We start from the raw sequence: 13,630 nt of genomic DNA on the forward strand, positions 1-13,630 counted from the left end.
CACTCAATAAAATAGTCCAGCAGTTGAAAGGTTGTTAATTTTACTCCATACATCCATTTTCAAACATGATCCTCATTCAGGGATATGGAAGTGAAGGGTTGTGACTAGCATTCCTAAACCTTTGATGATTTATTATTGTAACTAAAAGATAGCTAGCTAGCTAGCTAGCTAGATAGCCCCCAGAAAATTTGCATAATTGTGTCCCTTGGAAAAGCTGGTAGTCAGAAAACAAATCAAATCAGAGCTTGGATTTAACTTGCAACTGCAAGCCAGCAAAGCACTGTAAAAATAAATCTACTTTTATTGGCATCTACTTAAAGCAGTAGAAACTATTGGATTTTTAATTTCTAGAGATCTTAGGGGACCACATAAGGAGCATTCTTTTCTGAGCGTGCCCTGTTTCTTCCCAGAAGACACACTTATTGACATTTTTATTATCGATTTATTTAGTATGCATGCCTTTCATCTCCACATTTTTCTTCTCTTTCTTCCCCCCCGCCCCTTTCTTTCCAGTATACAGTATGGACTGCCCTCTGGGTCACCTGGAATGTTTTCATTATCTGCTTCTATTTGGAAGTAGGTGGGCTCTCTAAGGTAAGTCCATCATGCTTTTAAAGTACACTTTTAAAAAGAATAAATAATCTAAGTAACATTACAAATGGAATACTAATATATATATGTATACAGTAATCTAAGCAACATTACAAATGGGATACTAATCAAAAAAGAGTTTGGATACCATTAGAAAGAATAACCTTGGGAACATGTTAATACAATGAAACTCTGAAACAATGGCCTTATGATTTAGTTTGCTAAGCTGTCGTGGAACTCAGCTATCAGTGTATCCTCATGTCCAGTTTAAAAAGGCCTAATGTCCCAGTGACCACAGCCTCATATGTTAAGTGAAAAATGGCTTTGAACATTCTTGTGTTTGAAATGGGAAAAGGGATTGACTAAGATGTAAATGTAACAAATATGAATAGCAAATTGCTATCTTTGCTTGAATATTAATTCCGGAAAAATAAAGTTTGTCAGAGAAGGAAATCCTCATTATAGTAAATGGAGCATACGTTTACTGACAGCTACATACGTCAGTGCAGTGATTCCTATTGTGAAATCCTGATCAGAAAAGAATTGTCTTGATGCAACATGATAGAAATATTATTTCTGTCTGTCTAGAACTCATGTCAGCAAAGCACATAATTTTCATTATGACTCTTGCAGAATCATCTTTTGATTACCATCCAAATGGAAGAGCATCTTGGGTTAAGTTTCTAGTTAAGTTTCTAGTTATGTTTCTTAAGCATTTTTCTTATAAACCAGCACAGTTCCCACTTGAAATCGTAGAGAAGAAACCTAACAGTATAATTACAAAAAGAATAAGAAAGCTGTAATCTATCTTCTAGATTTCTTGTTATCAGCTATATTTGTGCAAACATTCTATTGTTGTATGATAGTCTCAAATTTTCTTTAAGGAGCATTTGTGGTTTAGATCTCAGAAAATTTGCCTTGACCAACACAGAGGCTTTTAGAATTGTTAGGCTCCACTGACGTCCATACGCTAACAAAGAATTTTTGATTTAGCCAAGCAGCGAATATCTCTGAAGCGTTTTCTCCAGAACCTCCAGAGGTGGTTACTCTTTGTTCTACACTCTAATAACTTTATAATTAGAACTTGTCATCATTTTCTCACATTGGCAAATATATTCAGGAACCAGAAATGACATTTCTGAGTTACATACAAATGCACCAACATCTACCTTTACCTCTACCTAATTTCTAAGACAGAAGAAAGTACTTAAATCAGTGCCCAGTTATCATCTGTAACATGCAGATTATAAAGTAATTTTAAAATGCAATTTTATGAATAAAATAATTATGGATAATAAGTTAAGCATAGCATTTTTCAACCCATAGCATTTTCTAACTCGTGATTTGATTGGTCATTTTAAGTCATACTTTTATTTCACGGGGTGGAAATCATCTTTTATCTCTTTCTCTTTTAATTGGTTTGGAATAAATTAGACCAGAGGAAATTTGTTCCATGGAATTACATCACAGTGTGTTGAAAGAGGACTGAATTTCAAATCATAAGTCTTGGATTCAAATCTTGTCTTTAGTGCTTATAAACTATGGACGCTTAGGCAAAGTACTGAACCCCGAAAGTCTCTGTGAAATATAAAAACAGGACCAGCTTCACCAATAAATATAGTAATCAGGGTTTGTTTGGTGTTTCGCATCGTTACCAAATATGGTAACTCAGGTAAGCTGCAAAATAATCCTGTGATGTGATTTTTTTTTTAATTTTTAAAAACTGTAATAATGGTAGCATTGATTTGTTCCCCAAAGGCTGATTTCCCTCCATGGCTCAAGGTAACCTTTGTGAACTGTTTCTTGTAACTGCTTTTCTAATATCAATGTGCATGTCAAGGATTTTTTTTTTCCTCGTTTCTTTGGGTTCAAGGTTAAAAAAAAATGGGTATAGTGGTCCCAGTTACTCATTTTATTACCCGTTCAAATGCCATTAAGCAGTCAACCAACTATTCTAGATCATAAATAGGATAGATGACTCCAAAAGGAGCATCCTAAAGAGATGCTGTTGGTCTCTATTTACTGTTTCAAAGGCTGGTAACCTCTCGCTGGCTAGCCACAGGGAAGCCTCAATCCCAGCCTGTAGGGAATCTATTCTGAAAACTAGAGCAGAGTTAAGGACCCGTGATAAACCCAAGCACCTCTGCCATTTTTTCCAGGTTGTACCCCATTTCATAAGATATTCCTCGTCCGCGTGTGCTAGTTTATATACTAACTTTCTAGAGCCCTCTATCTCCTGCTAGTTCATGAAGGCATTTCTTGGAATTACCCACTTGGATAGATTAATAGAAGCCTCCCTCTACTTTGATTTTTGCCCAAAAGGTCCATTCTAAAACGGTGAATCTTTCTCAAAAGACCGGATTCAGATTAATTTCCACAACATCTCTATGGATTCAGGTGTTATTCCAGTGACAGGCACTACTGAGCCATTCTCGTTATCTAATAGTGTACTCGCCTGGCCGTGAGCAATCATACGTCTGGCCTATTATGGGGACTCTTGATCACGCCCTTCAGATTTTTCCCTTTGCTGTTATCTGCCCATCAGCTTGGCATCATACTTTTGTCACTGTGGTCTTGAAGGTCCTGATTCTCCCCAGACCTTCCAGAACTTGAAGGAAATGGGAATGTGTGCATGTATGGTGAGGTTGAGGATGACTGTGGGTAGGTGACCAAAAGTGCCTGCACTTTCATAATCTACTGGAGCCTCAGTTTCCTTTTCTGCAAAGTGAGGAAGACCACAGCACTAGTTTTATCGGATTGTTGAAAGAATTAAGATGATTCATACAAAGAACTTAGAAAGGATCTTGGCATATTGTGAGGTTTCAGTAAAAAGTGGTTTTTATAATTGCCAATCCACATCATCATCTTTACTGAGAAATTAACAGACATCAGGATCCTCATTCTGCAAACCTGTGGGACATATATTTATTACTATGCAAGAGCTGTAAAAGGGAAGAAAAATGTGGGACTGAGTGACTTGTTTAAAAAGTATGTAACAGTCCCTTGTGATAGGACCTCAGATCTGCATATTAACTTCACAGCTGTAACACGATTAATTAAACTCTTTCCTTCAACATGGAAATAGCGTTTTTGAAATGCTTCTGCAGCTAGATTCTCCTGCTGTCCCTCCCGCCCCCCTTGGAAGGACTTTATGCATCTTTGGAGGCACTAAGACTGTTCTTCATGCTGTACTTTAAGATCACCAAGGGAAGTTATTGCTGCTTCTTTGGAAGTCCCAAGACTTGAAATCATTTTTTTCTTCCTAGGAAGCCATTCAAAATGTAAATATGAAAACCCAACTCATTTGCTACATTTAAAGCTACTGAAAGACAAGTTATGTTGAGAACTCAAGTTGTACTTGTTTCTAATCGCCCCAAAATTAAGCTGATGACTTATGGCATCTTTTTGATTACTCCAAATTGTAGAAACTTTACGCTAATATTTCTTCTAATTGACTTTTCCTGAGCGATGTATGGAACTTACACATTACTGATCCTAGAGAATTTTCAGTGTGTCACATTTTCCTAGAATTCTGACTGTGTATAACTGTGTATGAGCGTAATTTAGACATAACAAATGAATGTATAGGAATTCTCTGTAGACTTATATTAATCATGAGCTTTGATCAGGGGTTTTCTAAAACTTAGGCAGGAAGCCTGGGGGGGAAATGGACTAGCCCTTCCTGATTTCTCCTCTGTACTGGCGTCCACGTTGCCTTTGCACAAAAGGAAAACTACCTATATTTGTTTCTCTATATCGTGTCTTAATGACTGCACTTTTTTCATAGTACCTGATTTGTGGGTATTTTGATTCTTAAAGAAATTTAATTGATACAGCCACTATGGAGAACAGTATGGAGGTTCCTTAAAAAACTAAAAATAGAACTACCATACGACCCAGCAATCCCACTACTGGGCATATACCCTGAGAAAACCATAATTCAAAAAGACACATGCACCCCAATGTTCACTGCAGCACTATTTACAATAGCCAGGGCATGGAAGCAACCTAAGTGCCCATCGACAGATGAATGGATAAAGAAGATGTGGTACATATATACAATGGAATATTACTCAGCCATAAAAGAAACAAAATTGAGTTATTTGTAGCGAGGTGGATGGACCTAGGCTCTGTCATACAGAGTGAAGTAAGTCAGAAAGAGAAAAACAAATACTGTATGCTAACACATATATATGGAATCTAAAAAAAAAAATAAAAGGTTCTGATGAACCTAGGGGCAGGACAGGAATAAAGTTGCAGACGTAGAGAAAGGACTTGAGGACATGGGGAGGGGGAAGGGTAAGCTGGGATGAAGTGAGAGAGTCACATGGACATATACACACTACCAAATGTAAAATAGATAGCTAGTGGGAAGCAGCTGCATAGCACAGGGAGGTCAGCTCAATGCTTTGTGACCACCTAGAGGGGTGGGATAGGGAGGGTGGGAGGGAGACGCAAGAGGGAGGGAATATGGAGATATATGTATACTGATTCACTTTGTTGTGTAGCAGAAACTAACAACATTGTAAAGCAACTATACTCCAATAAAGATGTGAAAAAAAAAAAAAAGAAATTTAAGCCATTTCCCCAAATGGCAATAATAGCACTTTCTTATCCTCTTTTGACTTAAATCATCACCATTCACTCGCAAGGGTTCTCTCCTCCTGTGAGACTCTTCAGTTGAATATTTCACCTGAGCAGTCTGGCAGGGTCAATGAGATCATTCTTCTTTTTCAAGGCTCACTCTTATTATCTAGCCTGAGTTGTTCCTCTGTACTTACTAGGAAAAATCTCTTTCTTGATCACGATTCATTTTCCTTCAAGGTTGGATTCTTCCACTAACTTTGGCTTTGGGCAGGCACTTTCAAGTAGGAAACGTTTAGGCAATTCAGAGTTCCGTGTAGAAGTTATTGCATAGGAAACAGAACTCCCAATCCCCTTCAGCTGCTTACAATCCATCCATTATTCGTCATAAACATTCTAAATATTTTTATGTTTCAAAGAATTCTTCTTCTGTGGGCAGTTTCAAACTAAATAAGTGATACATAGTGTATTTCTTTCTTTACGTAAATACAACTTGCTGAATCTAGCAATGAGTATTACATTTGCATTTATCCTTTCCTTTTGATGATTTTTTCCTCAGACGTTTTTCAGAAAGAACCTTGAAATATGATGTTTATGGAGGGCTGAAGCTAGGATACAAAATGTCTGTATTTGAGAATAATGTATCAGCAAATGATAGAGGCGTAGCATCCAATAAACCCAGCAAAACTATGCCTACTTTCGAAACTACAAGAATGACATCCTTTTTACTGTATCATGAGTAATAGCATATCTGTATCAATGAGAATCTTTGGAAAAATGCTTAAACTTTCAGTTCACTGGAATAACAAAATATTTTATGTTCTGAACTAATATATTAGTATATATTTATCCTGCTATCCTGAAAGAATGTTTTTGTCTGTAATATTGACTGGGGGAATGGGAGATTGGAGGTGATGGTAGACATCTATCCAGTTATTAAAGATTTATAAAGGAAGAACCATCACAATCTGCTTCTGGGCATTGAAGCGAAATGAGACCCAAAAGCTTGCAAATGTTTATTGTTTCCTACACAGTCCTTTACCTAAGTGATGCAATTATGTTCTTTTATTCAAAAAAAAAAGTAGCAAAGCTGTGTAAATATAGTTATGCATTCCTTATTCCAAAGGACTTAAACTATACTTTTTCCCTTGGCCTTGGTCTAAGGGAACATAACTTCTGAAAATAGCATCTTCAGTGTTCTTTGTATGGTAAGATAATTGTTTTTCCCATAGCTTCTTTTCCACAGTAAAGAAAATTATAAGCACATTTAAACTCAGTATTATATTTTCATAGATTTCATCAAATACAAACATTTTGAAAACCTTTGCTAAAAAAATCCAATTTGCTGCTATGTTATAGTCCAATGACATACAGAAACCACAATGAACTAAGTAATTGCTGCGGCCTGGATGGTGTTTGGAGTTTTTAATCACAAGTTTGTGTGATAATCTTATGTCCTTCTGTAGAGGTTCAAATAGTTTTTTCAAAAGAGCAGATGGATGTATTATTCGATCAACAGTAACTCTATTTATTGCTGCAGAATGAGAGTCATTGAACAAAGCCAATGCAAATGTAATTGAATAAATAAAAAAATATATATATATATATAATTGAATAACTGGGTTATTGTCTCAACTCAGTGGATTATATTCATGAAATGGTTTTATTTCTTTGAATAAGCTGTCTCCGAACTATTTCATCTCCAACCCTATTCCCATTCATTATTACACTGGGTAACAGATCCTGTGCACAAGTTTGGTCATTAAAAATTAGTCTCCTGGGCTTCCCTGGTGGCGCAGTGGTTGAGAGTCCGCCCGCCGATGCAGGGGACACGGGTTCGTGCCCCGGTCCAGGAAGATCCCACGTGCCACGGAGCGGCTGGGCCCGTGAGCCATGGCCACTGGGCCTGCGCGTCCGGAGCCTGTGCTCCTCAATGGGAGAGGCCACAGCAGTGAGAGGCCCGCGTACCACAAAAAAAAAAAAAATTAGTCTCCTGTCTGATTCAAACCTGTTCTCCTCTCACCAAAGCTGACCATGCTTACAGCCTTTACATACCTTTCTCTCCTCCCTTCTCTTGATTCCACTCCTCAGGGAGAAAAGACAGGATGTAGTCAACTTCTATAACCAACCTTGAGCTGATGGTGGAGTTTGCAGAGATCCTTGACCTCATGCCAGCCTTAGTCTTTTCCAGCCACTCGTAACAGCTGCTGCTGATGTGACAATCTCCAAATTGGCTAATTCTTCCACTAAGTTTAATAAAACAATATTTTTAATAAATCTGTAATTATTCCAATAGATGTAAGTTTGTTAAGCCACTGTTTATGTAACATTAAGCCATTCTGCATGGAAGTTGGCTGCTAAATTTCCATGCAGGCATTATTTTTTTTTTAATTTTGGAATATGCAGAGAAACCACACTTTACAGCTTGTATCCAAATGCTTTGCTGTGTTTTTAAGGCAATTTAAAGATGCTACTGCAGAATTTTTGATGCAGTCAGTTGAACATAAGATCATTTTAGAACAATATGTAGTACGAATAGAACATGAGTAAATGCCGTTAAGATTTTGGATTTTTTTGTGGTGTTAATTAGTTTGTTCTGAAGACACAATCTCTTTGTCGTGAAACGTCAATTAAGAATACAATCCCGGGGGTGAGGGGGTGGGGGGGGAGCTTCCCTGGTGGCGCAGTGGTTGAGAGTCCGCCTGCCGATGCAGGGGACACGGGTTCGTGCCCCGGGCCGGGAAGATCCCACATGCCGCGGAGCGGCTGGGCCCGTGAGCCATGGCCGCTGAGCCTGCGCGTCCGGAGCCTGTGCTCCGCAACGGGAGAGGCCACAACAGTGAGAGGCCCGCATACCACAAAAACTACAACAACAACAAAAAACAAAAAACAAAAAAAAAAGAATACAATCCCGGTGAAGAATTTCAGGTGACATTTGCAACGGTTCATAAAATTATAGAGACAGATAAACACATTTAGTTGCATTTATTTACTTTTTAAACCAGAATAACAGCATATACCACTGTGAAATAAAATAGCACCACATAGTCACATTATAACAGATGAAGATTGAGCTGGAGGGTCCTGCAGGAACAGAGGGGCCTAGGATAACAGTTACTCAACAACTACTCTCAGAGAGAGGCAAACGCAAGTCATCTGAATGCTTCGCATCAAATTTTCCTATGTAGTCTGTGAGAGTGGCAGGAGGGAAGTCACAGATAACAATAATCATATCTCAGAAGTTCTCTTTGTCCTGAGAAAGTTTCTCTTAGAGCCACTGGGTGGCTGTGATGGCATGAGGAATTATGGGCCTGAGGCTTCAGACTGATCTGGGTTAGAGCCTTGAACACAGATGGCCCTAAAAGTATCTGTGCATCCAGTCTGTGATGTGGCTGGTTACAGCAGCTGCTGGAACCCCAGCGCTGGACTGCTGGCTGCCCCAGCACGAGAGTTCTGGATCCCTGGCTCAGAAAGGGTAAGCTGGAGAATTCAGGGGGAACTGAAGGATGATGAAATCAGTCAGGGTCGCCGGGAATGATGTGAAAACTGAAAATGATCGGCCAGAAGTTTAGTGTCAAGGATGAGAAGCGGGAATGGAGATGTGTTTTGCTTTCTCTTGACGCAGGGAGGTGCTGATGGAATGACAACTTAGGAGTCCTTGTAAGGAGATGCCGTTTGGTGTGAAGCTCCTTACAAGTCATGTCTGCCCACCAGCTGGGCTGACTGGCGTGGCTGCCAAGCATGGACCTGCCCAGGTTAGAGAGGCCGGAAACAGGAGCCATTCCAGCCCCCCATGTCCTGTTTGAGGGCCGACAGAGAGGAAATCGGAGGAAAAGTGCCTGGAGCAAAGACTGCCCAGAAGATGAGGCAGAACAGGCTGGTCCCAGCACAGACCACCGAACAGAAGCACAGGGTGACGTAATTAAAGGGGAGAGGGACACAGGAAGTATCTGAGTGTCCAGGATTTGGGGGGAGCCCTCCGCCACCCCTTGGAAGCCCTCAGCGTTGATCCCCCTTTGGCAGTTTTCTGACTTGGGAACAACAGGAGAAGTACAGCAACAGTATCCAGTTGTATTTATTAGAATTGTCAGTGTGCTTGCCTGTTAAAATCAGCACATCGAAGCATCCAGCGCTCTAGACTCCTTAAAAATTTGGCTTTTTCCTGGGAACTCTCAGCCTAGTTCAGAAACTAGATGGAATATTTCACAGTCAGATAAGAAATGAAGCTGAGAAAACAAATGAAGACATTAAAAAAGTAATTCTACTTTATTCTTGCAGAAGCTGGTATGGTTCAAGGTCTCTGAGAACTTATTTATGGAATCCGAATATCGGTAGTTCTTAATTACCTAAAAGCATGGGAACTTTAAAAACATATATTTCTAAGATTAAAGTTAGACGGGGAGGGATGAAATTGAGCTAACTTAAAAGAAAAGGAAGACTATCCATTTGCTAAATTAATTTACAAATGGGAGATATAACTTTCTATGAAAATCATATCACTTTCCTAATTTTGTAGGTGTTCAACTACATCCATCTAATCACTCTTTCTTTAAACAAATGATGGCAGAAATTTCTAGCTATTTTCCATTATCTATTCCCCCTCCTTCTGGTCAAGAGTCAGGGAAAATCTACCTGTTTGAGGCGCAAGTGCTAAAACACTATTTCCTTTGCCTTTATATTAACAGGTGTGATCATCTAAGTTCTGGCCATTAAGATATAAGCAGAAGAATTGTGAAGGCTTCTGAAAAGGCTACTTAAAAGCTAATTCAGTTTAGAAGCAGGCCCAAACTTAGTGACTTGTAGAATACAAATCTTACATTTAAAAGAATACAAATCTTACCCTTCTTCTATAGATCAGAAATCAGACATGAGTCCCAATGGTCTAAAATCAAGGTGTGAGACAGCCACTATGGAAAAGTGTATGGAGGGTCCTCAAAAAATTAAAAATAGAACTACCATATAATCTAGCAATTCTACTTCTGGGTATTTACCCAAAGGAAATTAAATGACTTTCTTGAAAAGATATCTGCACCCCCATGTTCATTGCAGCATTGTTTGCAGTAGCCGAGACATGGAAACAACCTGTGTCCATCATCAGATTAACGGTTAAGGAAAAAGTGGTATTTTATAGGAATATCACTCAGCCACGAAGAAAAAGGAAATCCTGCCGTTTGAGGGGACGTGGATGGTCCTTGAGGGCATTATGCTAAGTGAAATAAAGAGAAAGACTAATACTGAGTAATACCACTTACATGTGGAATCTAAAGAAACAAACTCACAGATAGAGAGAACACATTAGTGGATTCCAGAGGCAGGGGGTGAGGGGTTGGAAACATGGATGAAGGTGGTCAGGAGGTACAAACTTCCAATTAAAAGATGAATAAGTCCTGGGGATGTAATGTACATCATGGTGACTATAGTTAATATTATATTGTATATTTGGAAGTTGCTAGGAGAATAGATCTTAAAATATCTAGTCACAAAAAACTTTGTAACTCTGTGAAGGGATGGATGGTAATGAAACTTACCGTGGTAATCACTTTGCAATATATACATATACAATAGTGTGTGTCAATTATAGCTCAATATAACTGGGAAAAGTTAAAATAAATTAAAATAAAATCAAGGTGTCAGCAGGGCCGTGTTCCTTTCTGGAGGCTCTGGGGGAGAATCTGTTTTCTTTCATTTGCCAGCTTCTAGAGGCTGCCCACATTCCTCCCTGTCTTCAAAGCCAGAGATGGCAGCCCAAACCTTCTTATGCTGCCGTCTCTCTGATTTTCTGCAACCAGGAAACGTTCTCCACTTTTAAGGACTCCGGTGATTAGATTGGACCCACCTGCATAACAGACTTCTCTCAGCATATCAAGGTCCTTCACTTTAATCACCTCTATAAAGTCCCTTTGCCATGCAGGGTACCGTATTCACAGGTTCTGAGGGTTAGGACATGAACATCTTTGGGGACCGCTATTCTGCTATCACAGCGGTGCCAACCATTTGGGACTATGAAGTAACCTTAAGGATGTCGAGGTTGAGATCTCAACCATGTCCACCAGGAGGATGTCATCCATGAGAATAATTGAGTAAAACGAAAAAAGGATCCTGGGACCCTAACGCTGTGGAGCTTTTGTATCAGCCCTGCGTTGCCCACGCAGATTTCTTTCATATGGGGTGGCGGGGCACTCTTGGTGGGGGGCTTGAAATATGCAGCTGAAAATAATACCTGACCGATCATATATAATTCTATAGATCATTTTACCTAGCATTTACTTGGTTCAAAGCAATGTGCCAGGTAGTAGGGCTACATCCAGTTCCTGCCTCATAAAATGTTCTATGTCATAGGAAAGACACACATTAAATAGGTAAAAACAAGAAAATGTAACCAGTGTTATGATGATGAAGGAAAAAGGCCTCTGATACCATAGAACAGAGAACATAGCATCACCGGGATCAGGGAGGGTTTCCTAAGGAAGACAGGAAGACACACTCAGTAAAGAACAGCATTACAAATACCATGCTGACCTTTAACACACAAGTGCTGTTATTGACCTACCATCCACCAGAAAAGTGCTTTCAGTTGCTACTTTTTTTTTAATTCCCTAAAATGAATTTTCATCAATCCACCCACCTCCATCCCGTATTTTTTCTCCAGACTCTTTTCCTGGCCAGCGTATATTGGAGAGAGAACTCCATGGGGTTACATGCATCAGAGCCAAGGTCACTACCCTTGGGAGGTGGTCACATAAGGACATGCTCTAAACAAGGGAGCTTTCGAGGTACAGATCATGACTACCAGTGGCCTGGAAATATGTTTAGGAACAGTTGGGAGAAAATGCCAGAATGCTGGAGGTCCTTTTGAGATGGTCTGGAGTTAATTTCCCTGAGCATAAATAGACAAATGTGCTCCTCAAATATACGAGTGTTTCACTGCATAACTGCACTATTTAGCTTAGGGCCAGTAACTGATTCAAAAAGTATTTCAAGGAAGGGCAAACATGCTTCCCGCAAAATCCTCTGTGTGCTACTGAAAGAAAAATGGCCTTGAGTTAAGAAGCCCTTTCAGAACAAGCACTCTATCCCCACACTTATTTTAGCAACAAAGATTCAATTTGGTTGAGCTGTCTGGAGAGTTGATTTGACCCTGTTTCCAGAACAATGTGCGATGGTTTGAAGGCGTCATTTCTACATGGACCATCTATGTTTTAGCTTATACGTATAATTTGTCGTTTTGTGCTTGTCCTTAGTTCTAGAATTAATCGAGAAAACACTTCCTCTGTGTATTTGAAGTATCGGGGTGCATTAAGACTATTTTAAGTATTAGTGTGAGAAGATGCTCTGTTCTGCTTCTGGGCACCAGAGAACAGCAGAGGCACTGATTGTGTAGTGAGCTGTGCTCACCCTTAAGTGAGATCCTGAGACAAAGAGTGTAATTATTATTTCCTACATACAATTAACCTTATATGCCGAGAACATGGTATGAATTTTACTTTAGTATAAAAGGCAGACAGGCTACTGGTCCCTGAAATCAATGACAGTCAGAAGAGCCTAGACATTGGGTGATCTGATGAATAATTTAAGACTGATTTGTTAACTGTGCAGAAGTGAAGTTAGCCGTGCAGGGAGACACATTGTCAATTGCCAGCAATTTACTACGTTTTTGAAAACCGCAAGCAGCAATTTACAGAAAAGATTAGGCCAGTTAACTGTATATGTGTGACATTTTTTTGATTTAAGATGTCAATCTGGAAAGCTGTTCACTGACAACTGGAGTTTGGAATGAGGTTATAACGTTTATGAAGAACTGCTTTTACCTGAGAATGTCTATATTTCTGCTCTGGGGGACCCCTCAATGCACACCTCCTGCTGGGATTAAATGTGCATATGCAAATGAGCGCTGTCAGAGAGGGTGATGCACCTGCTCTGGGACCATTAAGCACCTTTGCATCAGCCAGTGCCCTAATGCACTTGTCCCTGAGAAAGCATGGTGATGGGCTTTATTTCTCAGAGAAGAAATCATTGTCTGTATTATTTCTTTAGTCCTGTGCCTTCTGGGGGGTATAATCACTTTCATCCTGTACCAGAAGTTTACTTTGCTATTCATAAGAAGCTGATTAAAGGAAAATCCCATTTTTATTAGTGTAATTTCTTTCCACTTCTTTTCCCTATTGCAATTAAGTCAGTAACAATAATTTCTTCATATTTGAATTTGTAAAAAAGTAAAATGAAGGAAACCTTAGCCCCCGGTGGAATTTGATACCGTGAGGTATCCTGAAGGATAACTTTTATAGAAAGGATATGCATCATATACAGCATCTCATAATTTAAATACAACAAAGGATAACCTATGATTGATCATTTTTGGAGCACTACCAAAAAATGGACTTTTGATATACTTCAAAATTTATACTCAATGTTTACATTAATCAACTTCTCCAAAGATTCCTAGCAAGCTTAAACA

The 13,630-nt window shown here is 39.3% G+C and overlaps 1 protein-coding gene across 1 annotated transcript in view; it reads left to right on the top strand.

Annotated features, from left to right (window-relative positions):
• Positions 1-13,630, top strand: part of NKAIN3 (sodium/potassium transporting ATPase interacting 3) — a 333,800-nt gene that overhangs the window by 95,514 nt on the left and 224,656 nt on the right. Inside the window, 1 exon segment of the mRNA XM_024742568.1 lies at positions 514-594. Within this exon segment, the coding sequence (XP_024598336.1) occupies positions 514-594 (81 nt within the window).

This window comes from Neophocaena asiaeorientalis, unplaced genomic scaffold (genome assembly GCF_003031525.2).
Source record: "Neophocaena asiaeorientalis asiaeorientalis breed wild unplaced genomic scaffold, Neophocaena_asiaeorientalis_V1.1 scaffold226, whole genome shotgun sequence".
NCBI classification, from domain to species: domain Eukaryota; kingdom Metazoa; phylum Chordata; class Mammalia; order Artiodactyla; family Phocoenidae; genus Neophocaena; species Neophocaena asiaeorientalis.